The 26,253-nt window shown below is 44.8% G+C and overlaps 1 protein-coding gene across 1 annotated transcript; it reads right to left on the bottom strand.

Annotated features, from left to right (window-relative positions):
- Positions 1-2,725: 2,725 nt before the first annotated feature.
- LOC117872833 (histone H2A.V) lies at positions 2,726-21,745 on the bottom strand. The gene is made up of 5 exons (XM_034761633.1): positions 21,458-21,745; positions 8,653-8,730; positions 7,453-7,566; positions 4,690-4,819; positions 2,726-3,295 (listed from the first exon to the last, which is right to left on the bottom strand). The coding sequence occupies exons 1-5, from the start codon at positions 21,458-21,460 to the stop codon at positions 3,234-3,236; spliced, it is 387 nt and encodes a 128-aa protein (XP_034617524.1). The 5' UTR covers positions 21,461-21,745; the 3' UTR covers positions 2,726-3,233.
- Positions 21,746-26,253: the final 4,508 nt, after the last annotated feature.

Genomic DNA, 26,253 nt, shown 5'->3' on the forward strand with positions numbered 1-26,253 from the left:
AAGTATGCCCCTGCCAGCACAAGTGTTAACACCTAGCACAAGTGTTAACAGCGCCACCCCCCCGTCCTGCATGGGGTTTGAGCCATTAAAGCCCCAACTGCCTTGGCCTTGCAGCCAAGGAAATAGGGATGAACTCCCTCAGCTATAGCACTAGCTAGGAGCACACAGAGCAGCCCCAGAACAGCCCATGGGGGTCACACTGCTATGCACACAACCTCACACCCAGCCTGTACCTCAGTTCAGCTCCTGGGGTTCCCTCCCACAGGTAACAAAAGTGACTGTCTTTTCATTCTTGTATCCCACTGAGTGGCAGTGCTCTAACTCTTTGTCTGACAAAAACTTTGCCATGGGTCTGCAGCACATGTCAGGGAGACCCAGCTGAGCGGAGGCAGTGGCAGTGCTGGCACTGAGGATGGCTGCTGCCTGCTGAACATGGATTACGTTTGCTGAGATTTTTTTAATTGGGTACAACAAACACTAGGGAAATGGTATCAACATTGTTGGGGTGGTTTGTTCCCCCAACCAGTTCACTCAGTGCATGGTAATGAGGCACAGAATTGAGTCCTGAGCAAAAATCTCAGGGTCAAATTCCAATTTAGGTCTTTGCTCTGTAATAGAGACAAGAGGAAAGTTCTTCCCCTCCACCCAAAGCTTTGAAACAAGAAAATTTTCCCTCTAAAAAAAAATATATATATTTGAATGGAAAATGTAGTTAAAATTCTTGCACTGATGGGATTAGATCCAATACATGCCACTGGCAGGAGTGTGAGGATTGATTTACCACCCTGCCCGTTGCCCCAAACATCCTGTTACGTAACTGCCAGACCAGACACGAGAATGGAGATGGTTATTCCTAGACTGACCACTTCTAATGTCAATTCCAGGTCTGACCTGAATGGACATTACCATGCTGAGCACCTTCCCCAGGAACCTGTAAGAGCTCCACGCGCTGAGGGCTAAGAGGATGGGCCCCTGGGAGGCAGCCATAAAGAGCACTCTATCAAGTCTCCGTCCCCTATGTACATATTTTAGATTATGTTTAGGTCACTCCTTAACCTCTTTGAAGAGTTACATAGCTCCAACTCCTGGAGTCCCTCACTATAAGGCATGTTTTCCAACACTAACAGTTCTCATGTCTCTCTTCTCAACTCTCTCCAATTTTTCAGCACCTTTTGTTAATTGTCGACACCAGAGCTGGACACAGTATTCCAGAAGCAACACCAGTGCCAAATACTTTCACAGTTTAGCTGTTTGATGCAAGAGCCCCATTTTCACTGTTTTGATCTCAGCAGCACTGTTTCAGAGGTTTAGAAAGCCAAAACCATATAGATAGTTCCCTCCCCTCCTCTAAGTACTGGTATGTAGCATTTACTGTTTATACAAGACATGGCAGATAATGGACCTTTAGAGTTCTTCAGATTCAAAGCTTTGAAAAAAGGCCAATTCTAGAGCAGGCTGAAAATATTTAAACCAGTCTGATCAGCATTATAAGATACACTAGTCTGCACATTTCACCACACCAAGCTATTTTGCCACAGTCCTTGCTGCTTTCATATTCAAACACAAAAAGTCTCTCCTCAGATCTGACAGTGTTTGGTGCAGTGATAGTTCTCATAAGTGAAAACTTGTTCTCATGGGGAATGACTGGTAGATAAGTTGGTGGGTAAAAAAAATAAAACCTCTATCTGAATTGAAACTTATTTATCAATGCACAGATCCGTAATATTTTTGCTGTTGTTACAAAAAGTGATGGACTCAGAATTGTGCCAACATTAACAACATCCACCAGGATGGACTTGTGCTAAATAAAATATGAAAGAATCAGATGCTTTCAAGCAGCCATAAGGGGATGGAAATCAGAAACTAGTTAAATGACAGTTTACACTGTCAAAAAAATTTGCTCATTTAATCTCTGAAGCAGTAGGCAGAAGCTATAGATTTCAGCCCCATTTTCACCTCAGCATTTGCTCAGAAAGTGTTTTAAGGAAAGATCGTACTTGCTGTTTGAACAGCATCTTAAAACGGTCTCCCTAACCAGAAGCTTTTGTTAACAGCAAGCGTCTCCGGGACTACAATACTCTTACCAAAACTAATGATTGCAGGTGAAGTGTCTTAAATGATGCTCAGAAGACCTAGCTTGAAACAAATTGAGCACCAAGCGTTGAGCACTTGAACTATGTCACTTATTTCAAAGGTGCTGAGCACATCTCACTCCCATTGCCTTACGTGAGAACTGCAGATGATCAACACCTTTTTTTTTTTCATGGCTAAGAAAATAAGTACATTTTGTAAAAAATAAAAAAAAAAATTAAAAAAATGAAGCATTATCACAGGTCTCTAGGGCAGTGTGTTAATCCACGCACATACACTTTCTATTGTTTAAAATGTGCAGTATCTGTGATCCTTACTAGTGACAACAGGTATACTTAACAATGGAAAATGCTTTCTAACCGTTGTGGTCAGCCCCTCCATTGACCTGTCAGCAGCAGTGATAGCAGAGCTGCTATCAGAAACACAAGTCAAATAGTTTCTTCCTTTAGATACTTGTGGTGTCCTCAGCTCTTGCAATGCAACTGGAACCCTGAATTCAGATCTTGGCAGATAAGTGAGAGAATGATTTTCCAGCAACATTTAGTAAGTGAAATTTTAAGTAGCAAATCAACTTTGTCATTACTTTAACAGTGATAGCATTTACCTTTTAATAGATTCCTATACTATAGGCCAATTCAATTTTTTTTGCACCATTAAAAGTTTACTCATTTGCTACCAAGATTGCCCATGCCATTCAACAGGTTATATTACAAACCATCCAAGTGAAGTAGTCATGGATGTGGCTGATCTAAAGAGGGAAAGAGCTTTTGCCTGTATACCTAGTCCAGTGGAGTTTGAGGGAGCCAGCTTCACAGAGAAGATGTGAAGTCTCTACTACATGATTTTTGCACCTGAACACCACGAGAGCAAATTTTGTAAAAAATGGTTTTATCAGTTCCATTTTTGTATAAAACACACGGGAGAAACCTAGCCAATCAACACACGAATTGCTGCCACATGACAAGATACTTTTTGTCAAACTTTGAATCTAAAGAACATACAAATGTTTTCTCATGTCTACAGTCAATTGTCTATGCTCTTCCATTTAACTATTTCTTAAAAAATTCCACATATCCCCATATTTCTTCTGTCCCAGTTACAGTACAATGACAGGGAGGAAGAGGGTTGGTTAAAACTCCTCTCTATGCAGTTTTCTGCTGTCCCTTCTTTCCAATCAGAGACTTATGGATGTGAGGGATTACACCTGCAAAGAGAACAATGGATTAGAATAGTGGTGCACACGACATTTTTCAACAGAATAAGTTCTGTTAGTTCAAAGGTTTGTTCGTTGCCTGAATAGCTAGAAAGCTTTCAGTGTTCTGTTCTCTAAGTTTTCACCTTTTCTTGTTCTTTGACTATCCTAGAATCCCCCGATTATAATGCACATTCTCCAGCGGTAATTTCATCCCACCCCAATGGATCCCACCTTATGTCAATCATAGGTTTATTGATCCAACAGCTCATTTCTAAGCTGTAAAGCTAAAATGGAAGTTGTAAGAGTACATGAAACAGACATAATTAAGTTGCCCTATACTTACTCCTAAGGTTGATTACGGCGATGTCTGCAGGTAGAGCAGGCTGTAGAGCACAGACACTGCACGCTCAGCTAGCACAGGCATAATGGCAGTGTAGATAGAGAGGCACTGCTTAGGCAAGTGGAGTACAGATATGCCAGAACCCGGGAGTACATACCCAACACAGCTCTCTACATGCCCAAGTAGTGCCTCCCAATTCTACACTGCTATTTTTCTGCAGCATACTGTCCTGCTGCCAGAGCCTTTCCCCATCACAGTGAAAAGTTCAGGTAGCAAGGAAAGGCTCTTGCAGCTCCCCAAGCAGAGCCTTTTACTGCTGTGGGTAGTTACATGGTGCAGAGTGGACGCAGCCTGCTTTTCACTGCAGCACGTAGCTACATGTACCCTGCATGCCACCTGGCATATCCCAATATTCCATGTATCTCAACAGAACATCCACAAAGGAAAGCACAAAGGCATGGATGCAGCAACAGAAGAGTTAAGTAGGACCATTCATCTACGTCTCTCAAATTACTGCATGCTATTTTGTACAGTATAGAATTACAACGAACTCAACATCGTTATTACACGATATATGAAGAGCACTTCTGTGAAGCTTAGTCTTCTTCCTACCTAAACTGCCTCATACAGCCCAGTTCTATCTGTAAGGAAAGTTGCAGTAAAGAAGTAAGGGTTATAAAGAGGGAGGGTGGACAGAGAAGCTGCAATCCTAGGATCTTTAATAAAAGTGAAACAAATCCAGATTTCCCTCAATTTACAGTTACTTTAAGTTTAATGCTCATGGAAGGTGCGAAGTGGATTATCCATAGAATATGCACTACAATGAGAAGAGTAATTCAGTGGCCCATCCAGTCCTTTCTATGAGGCTGCCAAATTTCAATTGCTATGCTGTTTTAGATGGAAACCGATAAAACTGGCCAGAATGTCTGCCATTATTGATCTATGTGAAGTAGTGTGACAGAAGAAATTAAAGTGACGTTAACTTATTGTCTGTCATCTTCCTTGCAACTGGCTGTGCACTTTTGTATCAACCCAGTCAGTTATGAAGCCCAGCTATACCTACCTCCACCAGCAATGGTAGCTTTAATAAGGGAATCCAACTCTTCATCCCCACGAATAGCAAGTTGCAAGTGACGAGGAGTGATACGCTTTACTTTGAGATCCTTGGAGGCATTACCTGCCAACTCCAGCACCTGACAAATTAGGAGGCTATTTTAGTAAGAATTAGACCTGTTAAAGTTTACAGAAAGCAAAACGTGGTGTCAGCTGGAACATGAAATCATGAACAACTCTCAATTAGGTACTTACATGATGCGCATTACTGCAGTATGCAAGTGCCTCAATATCTAATGTATTTATCTTCATAACACCCCTGTGCAGTAAGGCAGTGCTACTATCCTCATTTTACAGATGGGAAAATGAGGCACAGAGACAATAACCAATTTGACCACGGTCACAAAGGGAGTTTGTGGTAGAGCAGGGAATCGAATCCAGACCTGGATTTGATTCCCTGCTCTACCACAAACTCCCTTTGTGACCTAAGCTAGCACCATAGCCATTGGACCTTCCTTCCTCTAACCATTCATTGATTCCAAGGCCAAAAGGGACCAATGTGATAACTTAAAATTTTACACCTTATTTCCAGTCTGAATTTGTCTAGCTTCAACTTCCAGCCATTGGACTGTGTTGTCTGCTAGACTGAGGAGCCCATTATGAAATATTTGTTTCCCATGTAGGTACTTACAGGCTGCAATCAATTCAACCCTTAACCTTCTTTGTTAAACTAAATAGTTTGAGCTCAAGTGTGTCACTATAAAGCATGTTTTAATCATTCTCATATGTCTTATCTGAACTCTCTCTTATTTATCAACATACTCCTGGACACAGTATCCCAGCTGCAGTAGCACCAGTGCCAAGTATAGAGGTAAAAGAACCTCTACTCCTACTTGAGATTCCCTCATTTATGGATTTAGCTCTTTTGGCCACAGCATTACACTGGGAGCTCATATTCAAGTCCACCGTGACCCCCAAATCTTTTTCCAGTGTCATGCTTCCCAGGATAGAGCCCCCCATCTTGCAAATATGGCCTATATTCTTTGTTCATGGCACCCACTCACTGTTTAGTTACAATCAAAAGCCTATTCTGGACAAACAAGGTATACCTAGGATGGCTTGCCTTTAATATAAGTGGCCTTCACCCATTAGTTATAGATGTAAAGGTCCACTTGTCTTTTAACCAGTTATCCAGTGTATTTTTTGCAGTTGACATAGCTTATGAGAATCAGACTGATCTGCTTAGTCAGTTTCACTTTTGAGCTCTTATACAGCATCACAAAGCTGCACAAACAGGTGATGCAAGTTCAAAAATCCTTTATGTTGAAATGAAGTTTATTAGGTTTTTACAAAATAAGAAGCTGAAGTTTGTGTGCCTACACAGATTTTCCAATAGTTTAATCAACTCTTTGCATCTACAGAGTAATGCATTAGCTATCACCCAGCTTAACCAACTGGAGGGAAAAAAACAACTATTGTCATTTAGATTTTAATATTCCCATGCTGCTTGGTTTCTACCACATACATTTGGAAGAATATTTTAGAGAAACTATTTGCTGCTATTTGTTTAATTTATTAGGATAAATCAAGTTAAAGTTTAACAGAGAGGAAAACTGAACGCAATGAAGGTCTAAACCAGGGGTCTCAAACTCAAATGACCATGAGGGCCACATGAGGGCTAGTTCATTGGCCCAAGGGCCACATCACTGACCCGACCCGCCCCCCGCCCCTGTCCCCACTCCACCCCTTCCATGAGGCCCCGCCTCTTCCCACCTCTTCCCTGAAGTCCCCACCTCAACTCCGCCCCCTCCCTGCCCCCAGAGGGTGCATGAGGGGTGTGGTGGGGGCTCAGGGCAGGGAGCTGAGGTGCAGCAGGGGGTTGGGGTGCAGCAGGGGGCTCAGGGCAGGGGAATGGGGGCGGAGTGCAGGAGGGCTCCGGGGTGGCAGCAGTGCACACCAGGGCCAGGGCAGGCTGCTGGCCCCGGCCCCGCTCCGGGAAATATCTGGAACCATGTCCCTGCGGCCCCTGGGGGAGGGGGACGCAGGGCTCTGCATGCTGCTTGCCGTGCCTCCAGGTACCTCCCCTGAAGCTCCCATTGGCCGCGGTTCCCCGTTCCCAGCCAATGGCAGCTGCGGGGTGTCTGTGTGTGCGCGCGCGCGCCTGGAAGCCAGGGCAACACCCCCCCCGGCTGCAGGGACATGATGCCAGACGCTTCAGGGAGCGGCATGGGGCTTGAGGCGGGCAATCCTGTGGCTGTAGTTTGCCCACCCCTGGCCTGGAGGGGGGTGGGGGGGGAGGAGGGGCGGGCGCAGGCCGCTTGGCGGGCCGCAGGAAATAGCCCCGCAGGCCATGTGTTTGAGACCCCTGTCTAAACGCTATGTGCTCTGCAAAACAAAAAAGCTGGGATAATCATTCATATCACATTTACAACAAACGGAATTACAAACATCTTTCTTTCGGTATCCAAACAATGCTGCAGTTTGGTGTCAGCAGCTTGCAATACTTACATCCCACTTGTCTTCAACATATTTATTTGGGTAGCTATTCAGAGCTACCAAGAATATATTTAGTTTCTTGTAATATCAGGCAAATTTAATTGCAGACACTTCTCCGATCTTTCTGCCCAGCTGACTGGATGTTTGTTCTCCATAGGTTTGGAAACACAAGCATGCGAAATAAGGAGGACTATAGACAAACAAATATATCCACCTACCTATCTCTCTATTCTGTTATGTACATTGTGGTTTTGACAGTGGTTACTTCAAAACCTACCTCAGCAGTGAGATACTCAAGAATTGCAGCACTGTACACTGCAGCAGTAGCACCAACTCGCCCATGACTCGTAGTGCGAGTCTTCAAGTGTCTGTGGATACGACCCACTGGGAACTGAAGTAGAAACATTTGTTAGGCACTTGAGATCAAAGTCTATGCTGAAGCACTAAATTCTTGCCTAATGTTGATTAATGTCTATAATAATCTGGTGTAAGAAATGTAAATGGAGTAAAAACTTACTGAAGTAGAATACTGGATTAACCCCCACAGTGAATACAAATAAATGGCGAGCTTATTTTCAATGGGGCTGGCGAGTTTTACATCTCTAAATTTTCCTCAACAGGGACACCTCTGAAAAGTATGTTAGTTTAAAGTCAGGATTACACGGCCTTTACATACTAGTCAGTCAAGTGTCAAATCACATACAGGGTTTGTGTTGTAAAAAACCAAAACTTTTTCAGAAGCAGATCTGTAGTACTAAAGAGATTACACTGTGTACTGTCAAATCAGCAGAATAATTTACATAAACCATGCAACAGGAGAGTGTTCATGGACTACTGCCAGAACTGCCTGAATTTACTCTACAACCAAGGAAGTTCCAATACAGAAAGTTACATTTTACAACTAAGTTTTTGGTCACATGGTGGGAGTGGACTTTAAACGGTCCTATGCAGGCATAGGAACTTATTGAATGGGCACAGCAGACTGTTTGGACTTATATATAGTGCTGTGTTTCCAAAGCACTCTGGAAGTATCCAAGTCAATCCCCACAACCCTGAAAGGCTAGTAAGTAACAAACATTAATATGATAGACAAGAATTGACACAAGTACTATTTGGGGGCAAATAACACATTCAAGGCTTTTAAAAGAAGTCCAATCAATCATTGCATTTAGTTACAAATTCTGAGAAATACCAAAACATTCGAAGTAATAGGAATTGTAAAATTTAATTCACGTTAGAGGGTCAGAGTAGCAGGAAAAAGCATGTCTATAGGAGCAAGAAGAAACTTAGCATTTGATTTTGTAGTTATAAGTAGTCATGAAAAATTTCACAATAAAGCTAGAAGTGCATTTCCATTTTCCTTCCACCTCCCCTCCCCTGAACCTGCTCCACAAAAATGAAAGTTTTACTTAACAAAATTAATTATTGCATTCAAATTGTAAACACTAAAGCAATACATAATTTAGCACCACTTTACCTGCAGTCCTGCTCTTTGTGAGCGAGAAACTGCCTTCGCCTTGGCCTTTCCACTGTCCTTTCCAGCCTTGCCACCAGCCTGAATAAGAGAGCAATATTAAGAATTAAGAAAGCAAGCCCATGCACTGCTTCACCTTACCTCCACCACCACACTTAGGAATCCAGGAGTCTTACCTCTTCTGCTTAAACTTGGAAAATTTATCCCAAAACCAAATAAGGAACATCTCTCAGTGGTTTGAGCATTGGCCTGCTAAACCCAGGGTTGTGAGTTCAATCCTTGAGGGGGCCATTTAGGGATCTGGGACAAAAATCTGTCTAGGGATTGGTCCTGCTTTGAGCAGGGGGTTGGACTAGATACCTCCTGAGGTTCCTTCCAACCCTGATATTCTAGGATTCTTTAGAACAAGTCACTTTTGTATACAACAGTTGGATATGCAATGTCTCAAGAGAAACTCCCAAATATGATTCACTGCAAACTTTCCTCAAGCATCAAGAGTTCTCTATATTAAAAATAGATGAGGCATGAAGGCTTGACTATTTAGTTGCACCTAACTTTTCAGGTCTGCCGCTGCTTAAAAATGTTTACATAAGAAGCTGTAACCAAACCCACCCCATACATATATTCCTTTCTCGCCAGTTTTCTTAAGATCTCATGACTGCTTCATGCTAGAGCCAGAAAAAATTGAGAACACAGCCATGTTACTCAAAAGTCAGTACTTGTGCTGATATAACAGTTTGTTAGCAGACCAGAATCTTAAGCAATTCTATTTCAATTGTAATTTTCCACAATGAATTTTCATGAATTAGCTGATCACCTAATGGATATTCTTACCTGAACTATTTTATTCGGCTGAATAGGTAAATTTATCTGACAATCCCAAGAAATCTAGACACTAACCCCACCCCCACCGGTTTTTGTTATACCAAACTGCAAGGCTCACCATGCAATTATTTTGATAAATTAACTAAGGTGTAGAAGCTGGGTGTGTGTGTGTGTGAAAATTTATAGATTCCAAGGCCACAAGGGACTACTGTGATCAGTTAGTCTGAGCTCCTATTAACAGGTTGTAGAACTTCCTCAAAATTCCTAGAGCATAGAGACGCTCCATGGGTTACGCAAACCCGACTTATGGAAATCTGGACTTACAGAAAAAGTTCTGTAACCTTCCCCCCCCCCCCCCCCCACGTAATTGTTGGAGATATGTTCCCGACTTATGCAAGGCGTTCCGGAATGGAATGCTTGCGTAAGTTGGGGAGCTTCTGTATCTTGATTTAAAAATAGTGTGTGATGGACAATCCATCACGACCCTAGATAAGTTGTTTCAATGATTAATTGCTCTCAGTTAAAAATGTACACCTTATTTCCAATCTGTATTTGTCTACCTTCAACTTCCAGCCATTGGATCATGTTAGACCTTTCTCTACACTGAAGAGCCTGTCATCAAATATTTGTTTCCCATGTAGATACTTGGACTAATCATGTCACACCTTAACCTTCTCTTTGTAAGGTAAGTAGATTGAGCTCCTTGAGTCTATCACTATGAAGCATGTTTTCTAATCCTTTAATCATTCTCATGGCTCTTCTCTGACCACTCTCCAATTTATCTCCTTGAATTGTGCACATCAAAGCTGAATAATGTATACCAGCAGTATAACCTCTCTACTCATACTTGAGATTCCCTGGATTAGCCCTTCTGGTCACAGCACAGGACTGGAAGCAGATTATTCACCACAAACCCTAAATCTTTTTCACAGATACTACTTCCTATGGTAGAGCCCCCCTACTTATAAGTATGGCCTGTATCTTTTGTTCCTAGATGTATACATTTGTATTTCGATATTAAAACGCCCATTGTTTGCTTGTGCCCATCTTAGATAATTGTCTGGATCGCTTGGTATCTTCATTGTTTACCACTCTCCCAAACTGTCTCATCTGAAAGCTTTATCAGGGATGATGATTTTATGTTTTCTTCCATGTCATTAATAAAAAAACCTTAACAGCATAGGGCCAAGAACCGATACCTGCAGGATCCTACTAGAATAGTAAAAAGCAACAGAGAGTCCTGTGGCACCTGTTAGTCTCAAAGGTGCCACAGGACTCTCTGTTGCTTTTTACAGATTCAGACTAACACGGCTACCCCTCTGATACTAGAATAGTGATTCTCAAACTTTTGTACTGGTGACCCCTTTCACAAGGAGCCTCTGAGTGCGATCCCCCTTATAAATTAAAAACACTTAAATATATTTAACACCATTATAAATGCTGGAGGCAAAGCAGGGTTTGGGGTGGAGGATGACAGCTCGCGACCCCCCACATAATAACCTCACGACCCCCTGAGGGGTCCTGCCCCCCAGTTTGAGAACTCCTGCACTAGAAACACACCTGTTCAGTGATGAATATCCATTTGAGAGAAAGTGCATCTCCCACCCCTGCACACACCACATGTGGCCAGATGTTAAGCTTTGGCCCCGTCAACACTGGTTCTCCACTTGCGAGGTAACTCCCTTCTCTTCATGTGTCACTATATAATGCCTGCATCTGTAATTTTCACTCCATGCATCTGAAGAAGTGAGTTTTTTTACCCACAAAAGCTTATGCCCAAATAAATCTGTTAGTCTTTAAGATGCCACCGGACTCCTTGTTCTTTTTAGCAAAGTCATCCAACCCCATTAAAATAATGCTTTCTTCTGCTAATGCTGTGAACTTTAGATTCAGTTGTAGCGAGGATGCAGTGCCGCCTACTGGATAGAGAACTGGACTGGGACTCCAGACAGGAGACAAGGTTCTATTTCTGCTCTGCCACTGGCCTAGTGGGTGACTATGGGCAAGTCGCTTCACCTCTATGCCTGAGTTTCGCCATCTGTAAAATGGAGATAATGATGTTTACCTCTTTTATAAAGTGCTTTGAGATCAACTGATAAAGATAATGTATTATTGTGTTGAAAGAGTAGTTTTGATACTCCTGGATCTTTTGGAAAGCAATGAACATGCAGCTTTCAATTCACCTACTATTTCCCTACTCCTCAATTAAGCCAGTTTTCAAAACAGGAACATTGTTTCCACTTAGATATTTTTCTTTATCTCCACACTAAGGAAACCCACAACCTAACCATCTTTAGCTTCAACAGCAGCCAAGATAAATGAAGGCGTTAAACAATGTAAATCCTCAAATTTAGTGTAATCCTCCCAAAAACAGACTGGCCTATTAGTGTAAAGTGTCATCCCATCAACTTGCACATGCCTGGCAGACTGCCTGATAACTGTCTAAAATTTCAGCCACTTTTTTTTGCTCCCAACACTGAATTACAAAATACAATAGTACTTATTATCTGCCAGGGAAAACTACTGTCTTGCCATAGTCCCACCTCTCCCAGACCCAATTATGAGGTACAGGGTGCAACATTTCCTTCCCTTTAATATATTTGGGCAGTTTAGCAATTTATTTCAATGAGACATCACTAACCAGAAATCTAAGCAAGCTGTAAGTATCTGAACCCTATATCTGCCCCAACTTTCCTTACCAATTTAAATAAAAAAAAATAAAAATAAAAATCATGATTTCCCCTATTGTTCAGTCTTCACAAAGTGTTGTCAAATGCATACAAGTAAATAGATGGAAAAAGGGTCTCTTTCCCTTGCGTGTCCTCTCCCCCCGTTTTTCAGCTACAATCTCCAATACTACTTGTAACATTAGTAGGTAAAAAGATTTCAAACAGAAGTATGATTTTTAAGTTGTGTCCCTTTAAGACTAGTCCCCCTACTTTTATTTCCTTATAAAATGCTTGATACATTTTTATTTCCTGTTGCCACCCAACAGTTCCATTATTTTTCAGAAGGTGGAAACATTTAAAAAATGCAGGGCAGGGTTTGTGCATAATAAACTATTTGCACAGCGGCAGTTTAGAAGACTACATCAGCTTTATCTACTCAAGGTGGGGGAAGGGGGAAAAAAATATCACACAGATAACTTTGTATATTGATGTATTAATCCTCGAGTCCCAATTGCTACCATCAGAAAAATGAGTAACAGAACAGAAAGTTCTTTCAGAGAGATTTATAGGAAAGGTACAAGTGAATTTGCTATTTGAGATTACTGATTTCAAGGATTACCCTTCGCCACCCTAACGTAGTAAAGTTAGGGTTAGGGAAACTGGAGAATCCCCCTAAACCAGGCTTTTAACAGAAACACCCCTGAAACTTTACCATGCAATGAATACCACTGCCCCATAATTAGTGTAATTTCCCTTTGATTTCATCTCTTCATATACATACACATTACATTTGTCATTACATATAAAAAAATCTGAACTCTACTTTTCTGTGAGCTGCACAACATTTTGGGGCTATTAAAAAATGAACAAGGAGGGGATTTACAAGTTTCCCACAAACTCCTAAAGAAAACTAAATTCAGACTTCCACACACATGGACTCAAGTGACAATGGAAGTAGTTGTGGAGTCAGTTAATAACCGAAGATAGGACTGGATAGAATGTTTCCTGACTAGGAATTGCTAAGGAACAACCAGCCAAAAAACTAAGCCATTCAGAAATATTAAGTTCCGCTAAAACTGCGAAGATTGCAGCTGGCCCAGAATTTCCACTGGCACTGTACCATATTACCACAGTGGGGAAACAGCTTCACAATGAATTAAAGAAGAGAACAGGGACATTATGAAACATATTATTGTACTGGGTGTAATAGTAGCTATCGGAAAGTGGCACTCAGGTCAGAGCACCCTCCACTTCACAGTACGGCTTGAAGGTTCTGATTAGGCTACTTCTCAAAGAGGACTAAGGAATACAGAGGGAGTTAAAAAATTGGATGACATTTTCCATTCAACATTCCACATCCAGAGAGGGAAAGAGCTCCCTGACCAAGATAGAGCTTAAAGTTTAAAAACCTAATGTCTATATTAAAGGGTCATTACCAACTTGAAATCTAGCCTATTTAAGAAATGGTTAGAAATCCACCCCCCACTAATTTTTGATACTTAAATATATTTTTTAACCACACAGCATCAGGAAAGACAAAAAACCCTACATAAACAAGGGAAAATGGAAAAAGGAAAACAGTAAAAGTGACTAGAGCACAAAACTCAGACAAATGTGGTGGTTTTATTTTTTTTTTTTAAACCTGATGTTATCTAGATATCTTGGGTACTTATATGGCCCAATTATCTCTGTAAGCCTCACAATTGTTTTTATTTATGAGGTAGCAAAGTACTATTCTCCCCATTTTACAGATTGGGAATGATGGCACAGAGACACTAAGTGACTGTCAGAGGTCACACAGGAAGTCTCTGGTAGAGCTGGGAACTGAACCATGGTCTCCAGAGACCTAAGCTAGTGTCCTAACTAGTGGGCTAATCTGTCTCTACCCTTTAAAGAATTGTATCCTGCTCAAGCAGAGATCTCTTGGAGACAAAACATGATCAACACAACAATGGTTTACATTAAACATGCATACTATTTTAGTGATTAACATGTGAAAAGCACCACTGTTTAAGCAAGTGCAAAGTCTTCACACCTGTGTATAGTAATTTGGTAGTTTAACATTTAAATACTGTACCTGCTCCAGATGTTACAGTATTACTCCAGTTAAGCTAGTTTAAAGACTGAAAAGGTTAAGAAGAGAAGCTGTTTTTGGAAACTCATTTGAGCCACTGTTGCCACACACATGCATTGTATGTTAGGCCAGGTCTATGCTACCAGCGCTTTGGTGATATAGCTATACCACCAAAGCACTCCTAACATGTATGCTGCTTAAGAATATAAGAATGACTATTCTGGGTCAGACCAATGGTCCATCAAACCCGGTATCCAGTCTTCCGACAGTGCTCAGTGCCAGTGCTTCAGAGTACAATTATCGAGTAATCCATCCTGTCATCCACTCTCAGCTTCTGGCCATCACTGGTTTAAGAGACACACAGAGCATGGGGTTGCGTCCTATCTTGGCTAATAGTCACTGATGGACCTACCCTTCTTGAACTTATCTAATTCTTTTTTGAACCCAAGTTATATTTGGGTCTTCAAAACATCCTCCGGCAAAGAGTTCCACAAGTTGTGCATTGTGTGAAGTACTTCCTTATGTTTGTTGTAAACCTGCTGCCTATTAATTTCATTGGGTGACACCTGGTTCCTGTGTTATGTAAAGGGTAAATAACACTTCCCTATTCACTTTCTCCACACCCGTCATGATTTTATAGACCTCTATTGTATCCCCTCCCCCCTTAGTTATTTCTTTTCTAAGCTGAACAGTCCCAGTTTTTCTTAACTCTCCTCATATGGATGCTGTTCCATATCCCTAATCATTTTTGTTGACCTTCTCTGTACCTTTTCCAATTCTAATACAACTTTTTTGAGATTGGGGCCCAGATACGCACACAGTATTCAAGTATGAATGGACCATGGATTTATATGTTGGCATTATAATATTTTTCTATCCCTTTCCTAATGGTTGCTAATATTGTTAGCTTTTTTGACTGCCACAGCACATTGAGCAGGTGTTTTCAGAGAACAATCCACGATGAGTCCAAGATCTCTTTCTTGAATGGTAACAGCTAATTTAGACCCCATCACTTTGTATGTACAGTTGGGATGTTTTCCAATGTACATCATTTTGCATTTATCAACATAAAAATGTCATTGCCATTTTGTTTCCCAGTCACCCAGTTTTGTGAGATCCTTTTGCAAGTCTCTGCAGTCAGTTTTGGACTTAACTATCTTGAGTGATTTTGTATCATCTGCAAGCTTTTCCAACCCCTTTTCTCAGATAATGTAGGAATAAGCTGAACAGCATTTACCCCAGTACAGATCTTGGGGGGACCCTGCTATTTACCTCTCCACTGTGAAAACAGACCATTTATTCCTATCTTTTGTTTTAACAAGATCCATGAGAGGACCTTCCCTCTTAGCCCATGACTGCTTACTTTAAGAGCCTTTGGTGAGAAACCTTGTCAAAGGCTTTCTGAAAGTCCAAGTACACTGTATCTGCTGGATCACTCACGTCCATATACTTGCTGACAGCCTCAAACAATTATAACCGATTAGTGAGGTATGATTTCCCTTGACAAAAACCATGTTGACTCTTCCCCAACATACCATGTTCATCTGTGTGTCTGATCATTTCATTCTTTAATACAGTTTCAGCCAATTAGCCTGGTACTGAAGTTAGGTTTACCAGCCTGTAATTGTCAGGACCGCCTCTGGAGACTCTTTAAAAAAGAAAAATCAGCATTACAGTAGCTATCCTCCAGTCTCCTGCTAAATCAGAGGCTGATTTAAGCGATCGGTCACACAACACAAAGTAGTAGTCCTGAAATTTTATATTGAGGTCTTTCAGAACTTAGGGTGAATACCATCTAATCCTGGTGACATATTATTGTTTAATTTATCAATTTCTTCCAAAACTACTTCTACTCACAGCTCAGTCTGGGACATTTCCTCAGAACTGTCACCTAAAAAGAATGGCTCAGATGTGGGAATCTCCAGAACATCCTCTGTTGTGAAGACTGGTGCAAAGAATTTATTTAGCTTCTCCGCAAGGGCCTGGTCTTCCTTGAGTGCTCCTTCACCTTATACTGGAAAGACTGCTTTTGCCTCTACAACTTATTCCAGGCCCCACCCACAAGAGCAAAATAAATTATACCAGCAAAGGTGCAATTTTGCCAGCACACTATATCAGTGAGAGATCACAACTCTTCATACCCCTGACCAACATAGCTGTGCCAGCAAGTGTGTAGTATAGTCCTGACCTACTTTACTATAGAAGAGGACAAATGTATATAAAAATCAGTAAGGTTTTCAGAAGGTCACTGCTCTTTAATCCTGACCACTAGTCATTCTTCTGGCAAAGAATGACTAAATGAGGCTTTGTTCCAAAACAGTCAGTTCTATCCCTTAAAGAAAAAGGCCACTGATTATAAATTGTCTAAATTAGCTATCCAAATTACAACATTTTCAAAACAGTTTACCTATCACAGATTTGGCATTTACATGCCTGTGAAGGGGGCTGTTTTTGGTTCAATATCAAGTAGTACTGAGTCAGCTTTACCATTAGAAATCAAAATCTCAAAGTTTGTTGTAAGACTTCTTAGTTAATCTTTTGAAACCAATTTCTGCTGCTTTCTAGTAGAGAAGCTCAACCTCTCCCCTAGTTTTCATAAAATTGTCAAGATGGCAGGTTCTTGTCTGCTCATTACTGTGAGCTTATAGCGGGGCAGTTACCCTGCTCCTGAGAGAAAAGGCTAGGCTGACTGAGGAAGCAGCCCCAATCAGGCCACACCTGGTCCTGTTATAAGGGCTCAGGGATAAGCTGGGTCAGTCTCTCTCTCTAGCTATGGAAAGGGAAGGACCAAGCTGTTGGGGAGAAAAGGGTACCTGGAGTGGAGCCGGGCTGGGGAAAGGCCAGAGGAGCTGGGGAGCTCCAGCCTGGCAACTCCCTGGGCTGAGGCCTTGGTAAAGGCCTATGCAGGTATTTGGGCTGGGAGGTGCAGCCCAGAGATAGGCAGAGGGTCCAACCTCCTTGCCAATGATGAGTAGCCATGACAGACTGCAGTTTGCTCCAGTGAGTGGAGGGGGGAGGGGGAGGGCAGCGCTAGATGATGACTCAGGCAAGGTGGGTGAGAGGGTTGGGGGTTCCCCTGGGTGGGGAGACCTAGACTGTGGTGGGGTACTGCTGGGGCAGCACCCCAAGGTAAAGGGCACGGGGGTCCAGGAGGGACACAGAGGGCCAGCGACAGGCGAGACACTAGCCAGTAGGAGGTGCTCTGTATGCTGGAGAGCTAATTCTCGAGATAACCAGCAGGAGGTGCTGCACCGGTGAGTCTCACTTTGCTTCAGTACTATATTTGACAGGTGAAACCAACTTGTCAAAAAAAATCCACTAGGTCATCCTGAATACATCCCCTGCCATCTGACATTGTTTAGGGCTGTGGTCTCCAAACTTTTTGATCGTGCACCCCTATCAGTAAAAAAAAAAAAAAAAAAAAAAAAAAAAAGGCTCTACCATTGCCACCCCAAGTGTGCAAAAAGTGCTCGGATTCCTGCCCGAACTGCTGAGCGCACACACAAAAAAAGCTGCCCAAACTGTCACGCACCCCAAAGGATCCTATTGTGCACCCCACTTTGGAGACCACTGGTTTAGGGCACAAATAAGACTCCACCACCCATCTATCTTGGGCTACACTTTGCATGACCACTATGTTAAGTCCCATAAGCCTTCCCTCTCTGGTAGCATCCAGAGGGATTCTTTCAGTCAGCTCCTTTAGCTACAAGATTTATCCTACTCACCATAGGTGCTCAAATGGCACACATGATTTGGAATAGACATGGGTTGGCCAGAAAGGGTTGAAACTTTGCAGAAGTTCAAGACGTACAATAGCTTTGAGGAATAAGACTAAGATAGAATATAGCAAGGTTTCAGATATAGTACTTCCACTCAGGTCTTGAAGTTTCTGAGCAGAACAATAATTTGTCTAAAAAGTCTCTTGCTTCATCAGTGAAGCTGCATTTAAGGAGTCCAACCCAGGGGCAAGCAAACTGTCTCTGCTCTGCTGGGTCTCCGAGTGCCAATGCACAGCAAGGATTCAGGAGCATAGCTGATAGTTCCACCTCTATATTTAGTGGCAGACAGTATATACTAACTATAGAGCTGTTCTATCAGGATGAGTATACCACCTGGTTGCTGAGATTGTTCACGAGGATTTGAATCTTAGGCAGTTAAGTCACACCTCCATCACTCAAGGTTGCCTGCAGAATCAAGGTAACTACAACATTGGTCAAAGTTTTCTTCACGATCATAGTGAGACTTTAGATTTTAAAAAAGTAATTTCTACAGAAGCAACATTTCTCTCAAGGGAAATCTCACTATATGCCACAGGTAAGCAAATGCTTGAACAGGACTTGGCCTACCTTAGTAATTTACACTTTGTAATTAAAACAGTTCTTTATACTGTCATTTTCCTTTAGTATAGGTTGCAAGCCAAGCTTGCTGTTACCATACCCACAGCCCAGGAGCAATGACTTGGAAAGTAACCTGGGTACTAAGCATAAGTGACTATTACTACCATTAGGCTAATTTAAAGTACTTAGATGGTGGAATTCAAGAGGACTAATGATATTTTCCTATTCAGGAGAGGAAAAAGACTCTTTTGGATTTAGAAATTTACATTTTTCTTGCAATCTTAATAGTTGTAATATGTCTTATTGTTTAAATTAAGACATCTCCTGTGCAGGATCACTGTTCAGCACAAATCTGGAAATGTTTGCTGACTGAAGCTGATGTTCCAGCAGAGACAGAACAGTATGGTGTTGTGTCCCCTCTCTTTCTCTCCTTCCTCCTCCCCCTTTCAGCTCAAGAAAGTTTGGTTTAAAAGAATTTTCAACTATTATGTGTTGTCTTAGTAGATTCCACATTTTACCTGCACAGCCATATTCTAGCATTTTCGGGGGGGAGGGGGGAGAAAAAAAGCAATCAAACTTTAGCCCTAATCTTATGACAACTACTTTAAGTCTCAGAGTGAGTCATTTGAATGTTTTATTTCTGCTTTTATACATTTTGAAGAAGTGGAAGAGTCTCAGTACTAAGTGTTGTTTTCTTAAGCAATAAATCTAGATGTTCAGTCTTTTCTAACCAACATTCTAAACTTCCTTGTGTTATTTAGGTACTGCCATGGGTGAAGTTTGATGTGCAATAAATATTTGTGTCTTGTGACACTATGGGGCTCTCTTACCCTATTGATGATATGGATTAAGTCCAAGATAAAGGACTAGGCAAATAAATATCAGAACTTCTGGAAAGATTCACTGGTACACAGAGATCACTGGCCACCCCAAGGAAAGAAGCATTTAAGTCAGGTAAATCCCTGTATTCTATTTACCATCATGATTATGCTACTAGAAGATAGTCCTAGAATATGCTGCTACATTTAACCTGATGTTGTGTTTATAATATTGCTTGTTTATGATATAGTAGCAGTGCTTCACTTAATTTGAGACAGCATTTAATAATACAATTTGTTAATCATTTGCCCAGAAGTAGGAGATGAGCTTATCATAGACAGTTATTCAAGGATAATTTCTTAAATCTTGCAAAGCACTCCTACTTTAACCCTTACAATTATATCCCTTTGCTTTGGGTCAGGAAAGACCATATGCACAAAAGGGAAAATGCCCATAAAATACAGCCTGTAGAGAGCTCTTTGTGACTATTTTGATTGATTAAATCTGCAATGAGTTAAAAAATGAATTCAGTTCTCAAGACAGAAGCAAATATGGTTATGTGCATTTTTTAAATTTAAATAAGTCTATACAATCTAGGTGCAGTTCTCGAGCTTCTGCAAATTTCCAATGTGATCTTGTTCAAAGTTTGGGTATTCCTGCCATAAGTGTGCAAACCCCTGTATAAGCATTAATGTTAATACTCCCGTGAGGCTGGAAATACTATCCTCATTTTATGGAGGTAGTTTCTGTGAGTTTGAAATTCAAGGTCACAAGTTCAACAGAATGGCCTTCCCTCACCATCCTGTACTCATTCCTCCAGGTTCTGTACTACTTAATGTAGTTACAGCTGTCTTTAAGAGCCCTCACTGAACTGTAATTTGACAGTGAGAAGAGCCTCAGTAGAGTACAGAGTAGATCTTCACTCATGTCTAGAGATTAAACTTGAATACTGTGGTCTAATAACTTTGAGCAATGACATCCTGCTTGCGCTATCCATTAAGTGGAAACATGGTCCCTGACCCATGGGTTTTACTACCTTAGACAAAAATAACTGACTTTTCTAGCATTACCTACTCCTGTAAAGGAAGGCAATTCTTAACTGCAGAAGACAGCTCCAAGAACCTAAACCCAGAAAAAGTTCCAAAGAAGTTACCTTAAGACTATTTACAACCAAACTATTTACTACCACAGCCATCTGTGGTAGAAAGCAAACTTTTTGAAAAAGCCTAACATGCATATGAGACTCAAGTAAACTTTTTAATGCAGTCTCCCTCTTGAGTTGACTCCGCTCTCTGATCCGGCTTCCAGATGTGCCATTATTAATTCGCGTTGACCCACACTTTGCAGCCCCAGCTTTCGGAGAGCGCAGACACCGCTACACTCTCAAGGGCGAGGAGGAGACAAAACTAAGCTTGGCCGAAGGTTCTTTTCTACCTTCAATTCCCTGCGTATCACGGGCAGTTTTGAAAACCTTCAGATTACTTCCTACACCCCCTGGGAGCACGGAGGGGGGCAGCTACCACGTTGCCAGCGGGGAAACTGAGCGGTCACAGCGGGTCACTGGCGAACGTAGGACCGGCACCTCCCAGTCCGGCCCCCCGCCGCGGGAGCCGCGAGTGACGGCTGCCGGGCTGGATGGGGCACTGACGGTCACCGAGGGTAACGCAGCCCGGCGCGCGCTCTGACAGCCGAGGACAGGGCCGCTGCCTGGGGAGTCACTAACCCGTCGTCCCGGGCCGGCGCCAGGAGCGCGCTCGCACCCCGCCGGCCGGACTTTCACCCGCTCGCCGCAGGCAGCGCCCGGCCCAGCTGCCTTGGAGACGCTTCCGCGGGACGCGGGCCCCGCTCGCCCGCTCAGGAGTCCCGAGGCGCCCGGCGCGATCGCGGCCCGAGGCAGCTCGGCGGCCCCGCTCCCCACTGCGGGCCTCCGCCCCGGGAGCTAGGGCAGGGGCGCGCCCCGCCTGAGGGACCCCGGGGAGCCAGGTGCCCGCTCTCAGCGCTGCCGCTTCGGAAGAGGGCGCAGGCACCCGGCGCTTCCCGCCAACAGGAGCCCGGCCGGGTCGGCCGCCGGCCCCGTCCCTCACCATGGTTTCGCCGCTTCCGTGCGAGGTCCGGTCCCGATTCCGCCGCGCTAGAGCCGCCTCAGGAGCCGCGAGACAATAAACCGCCTGAGCGCGAGGAGGGAGCCTGGCCTGCCGCGGCCGCTCCAAGCCAATCAGGCCGCTCCATGCTAGTTTGAACCTCCCGCCCCGACCAATCCCGCCATCGCTTCTTGTCTCCTCGGCTGGCTGGCCCCGCCCCGCGGCCCGTTTAACGGCTGTTTTTCCTTTGCACACGGCACGCAGGGGCGAGGGAAGTGAGGCCGAGGGGGCTCGGCGTGGGAGGGAGGAATGGGAGAGTGACGTGGCCAGCGGCCAATAGTAGCAGCAAAACCGTCCTCGGAAGGCGGGGCTACACGAATGATTGCTCTCACTGCCAATGGAAAGAACAGAAAGTTTCCCGCCCATTCTCTCCCCTTCCCCCCACTTGTTTGTTTGCGCTCAGAAAAAATGGAGACGGGGGTTCTGGGCGGAGTCGCCTCTCCGGCAGCCCACGTAGGGGAGCAACAGTGCACCCCCCATATACACCCCTCCCTCCCGCAACGGGGACCGAACCCCCAACTCCTTCCTCCGCTGCAACGGGATGGGGGCAACCCCCGAGCCCCCATCTACACCCCTCTCCCATTCAGTGGGGCATGCACCCATCCCCCATATACACCCGCAGCTGCCCCATAGTCTACATGGTGGGGAACTTGCAGCCTCAATGGGTGTGACCTTCCTCCCCCATACAGAGGCCCCACACCTATCACCTCATGTATGCGGCAGCCCCCAAGATGCCTTCCCACCTACACAGGTGGGTGCCCCACCCCGACACAATTATTACATAGTTGCATTACCTGAGCACTCAGAGGCCTCTCTCAGGTGCTGGGCCCACAGTGCTGGGCTCTGTACATGTCTGAAGAAGACACACCTAGTCCATGCCCTCACTGAGCTTCTCGGGAAAGACAAATGCCATTCGAAGGGTGGGGGCAGAGCAATACAATGACATTTGCACATTTCTGTTTACTATTATTATTTACATTATGGTAACACCATCTAGAGGCCTTAGCTGGAATCAGGCCCCCACTATGCCAGGTGCTGTACAAACATGATAAGAGACAGTTTCTGACCTAGGGATCTGACAATAAATAAATAAGACTGGGTGGGAGGAGAGGGGACTTGTCCAAGGTCAATGGTCAAGTCGGGAGTAGAACACGGATCTCCTGGTATCTAGTTTGTTGCTCTTCTCTACTCACTGGAAGTTTCTTTTTATTAGATGTGCCACCCTCACCCAGAAGGGGGCTCCCATCTTCTATGTATCGTCTCCCCTAATATGACCCACTCTTGATGGAGGGTGCCCAAACTCACACGAAGGTAGGTCTGCCCAATATGTGTCCCTTCATAACACACGTAAATGGAATAGGATCGCCAACTTTCTAATTGCACAAAACCAAACACCTTAGGTCCGCCCTTTCCCCGAGGCCATGCCCTCCGCTCACTTCTCCCCCACCCTCACTCACTTTCAGTGGGCTGGGGCAGGGATGCAGGAGCGGGTGAGGGCTCTAACTGAGGGTGTGGGCTCTGGGTGGGGCCAGAAATGAGGGGTTCGGGGTGTGGGAGGGGGCTCTGGGCTGGGGCAGGGGGTTGGGGTGCGGGAGGGGGTGAGGACTATGGCTAGGGATGTGGGCTCTGGGGTGGGGCTGTGGATGAGCGGTTTGGGGTGCAGGAGGGGGCTTGGGGTTGGAGCACGGGCTTACCTCTGGCGGCTCCCAGTCAACGGCACAGCAGGGCTAAGGCAGGCTCCCCGCCTGTCCTGGCTCCGCACTGCACCCCGGAAGTGATCAGCAGGTCCAGCTCCTAGGCGGGGCGGCCACAGCCAATGGGAGTGTGGAGCCAGTGTTTGGGGCAGGGGCAGCACGCGGAGCCCCGTGACCCCCTACCTAGGAGCTGGACTAGTCTGCCTTAGCTCCTCACCACCGCTGATCAGACGTTTAACTGCCTGTTCAGTGGTGCTGCCCGGAACTGCCAGGGTTCCTTTTTGACTGGGTGTTCCGGTTGAAAATCGGACATCTGGTCACCTTAAATTGGAAGGCTTACCACTATGTGCCTCTTCCCTGAACCCCACTGTGACAGGGGTCCCCGGGGTGAAACCTGGACTGTGGGACTGCTGTGTCCTCCAAACCCACCAGCCTGGGCTGTCCCTCACACTGTGATGCTGATGTCAAGCTACAACCTCTGATAGGCACTGCACTTACTATCCACAGGCAGGGCCACACTCAACTGAGTTACATGAATGATCTCCCAGCCACTCATGAACCACCAATAAAGAGGCTTCAGCCTCATGCAGTGTTTTTTTCATACCCCTGACCAACAAAAGTCTTACAACAAAAGTACTAGTGTAGACAAAGCTCTGCAAAGAGATTATAGGTCCGAGTGTGCAATGTTGCAATTTGCCTGACTCATAGGGGTCTGTTACGAAGTCCCACCTAACTTGGATACACAAGTGCGACCCACAGAGGCTAAAGTCCTACTGCAAAGTGATCTGCCCTGGAACACGTAGTCTGCACAGTCTGGTCCTTGGCAAGCTTGTAACACCCGGAGCTGTTAATGTCAAGAGTGACCTTTGCGAGAACAGGTGATGGGACTTTCTCAGCAAATGGCCCAACTTCTCTATTACAAGAAGTCAGCATGACTGCAAATCTCACCCCATTCAGAACAAAATGTAAGGCAGGGCTTTCCCCACAATAATAAATTCCTATCTGCGCTGTGCACCCTCTCCTCCGATCTGGGGAAGATAGAACCAAAGGTCATCTAGTAAATTCACTTCTGCCATGATGCCCACAATGTACCCAGCTGACAACAGCTAGAGGTGTTGAATCACCATGACTGTTTAGCTGTGCTGAGGTAAGATTGTGGTACGATTACTTTGCCCATCAAACTCTCCCCGCCACTTTGTTTTCTTTGTCTACCTGCTATGTTCTATTGCAACCTAGCTTGTAAGCTCATTGGGGCAGGGAATTAGTATCTGTACAATGACTAGCTCAATGGAACATTGGTCACTGACTGGGATCTTTAGGCATTAACTATTATTAGTGTTAAGATGATAACTGCATGTAATTCTATGTGGCTCTCAGGTATCATGGAGGTAGACGTGGTAGATGGCAAATGCTAAAACTCCATGAGCCAAACCACATTGCTCAAAAAGGAGTGCTGCATGTTGGGGCTCGTAGCACTAGGGCCACGCCTTCGGTACTAGTGATGATGTGGCTGGCGGCAGGTAGGTGTGGTTCTGGTTCCCCCACCTCTGTCCTGCAGGGTCTAGGAAAGTTGCCAACCCACCACCGTGGCTGGGCAAAGTTTAGAATTGCAGTTGTGCTAACAGGCCACACCTAATTTATATCGACTGGAGCTAATTACAGCCACCCTCTTTGTAACTGGGGCTTGGCAGAGGGAAGAATTTGTTTTGAACTTCTGTTGATGAGAACCTTTTATATGAGAACACCTTTCTAGCTGGCACCTCAGTAAGTAAGGGTTCAAGTGTGTACTTTCCCCACCCTTGTAGGTGTTGGCCAGGATTCCCATGTGGTATCAGATCAGTCCAGCCACTGAAATACACTAGAATGTGTGAAAAGATAGTATTTAAAAAAAAAAAAAAGCTCTAGTCAGTTGCAAACAAAAACCCCACACAACTGACCCCAGGGCCTAACTTCCCATTTTGCCTCTCTTACAGGCAGGGCAGGCTCCGGGCACCAGCCCACCAAGCATGTGCTTGGGGCGGCATCTGGAGGGGGGCGGCGCGGTGCTCTGGCCCGAGAGTGGGGCCGCGACTGGGCTCGCCGCCCTCCCTGCAGCGCTCCGGCCGGTCGGGGAGAGCGGAGCTGCAGTGGACTCGCCGCCCTCCCCTGGCGCTCCGGCCAGTTGGGGAGAGCGGGGCCCTGGCCGGGCTCTCCGCCCTCCTCCTGGTGCTCCGGCCACCAGGGAGAGTGGAGCTGCGGCGGGCTCACCGCCCTCCCCCCGGTGCTCTGGCCACCGGGGAGAGCGGAGCCCTGGCCGGGCTCTCCGCCCTCCTCCCGGCACTCTGGCCACCGGGGAGAGCGGAGCCCTGGCCAGGCTCTCTGCCCTCCTCCTGGCACTCCGGCCGCCGGGGAGAGCGGAGCTGCGGTGGGCTCGCCGCCCTCCCCCCGGTGCTCCAGCCGGTTGGGGAGAGCGGGCCCGCGGCCAGGCTCGGTGCCCTCCCCTGCCACGCTCCCCGCCGGGGGCGGGGGGAGGCTTTTTTGCCTGGGGCGGCAAAAAAGTCAGAGCCGGCCCTGCTTACAGGGCCTTTTTGTGTGAAAGAGTGGCATTCTCAGGCTCTCAGGCCTGTCACAAAAGTGTCAGTATTTTTGGCAGCACCGCAGTCTTAAAAGTGACAGATAAACTGGGTCAGGAATGGAGAGGTAGATTCGATCCAGACAAATTGCAAATAATCATGGAAGTTAGGACTGGGAAAGGTCTGTTAAATCATCTAGTCCATCACCCTGCAAATGCAGCATCGGTCCCAATACTTTTAGTGTTTTATCCACGCTTGTTTTAGAACTGGCAGGCAATTGGATTTCCACCACATCACTACGAAGCAATTATTCCACAGCCAATGATAGGAAAGTTTCCTGATAGTTCAGCCTAAGGTTTATGTTTCTTGATTGCATCACACTAAAGAACTCTACTCCTTCCTGAATATTTGCACCTGGCAAATTATTGCAACCTCCTTTGCCTATGAATACATTCAGGTTGGAAATGAGAAGAAGGTTTCTAACCAGCAGAGG

The sequence above is a fragment of the Trachemys scripta genome, chromosome 2 (assembly GCF_013100865.1).
Source record: "Trachemys scripta elegans isolate TJP31775 chromosome 2, CAS_Tse_1.0, whole genome shotgun sequence".
In the NCBI taxonomy this organism is placed as follows: Eukaryota; Metazoa; Chordata; order Testudines; family Emydidae; genus Trachemys; species Trachemys scripta.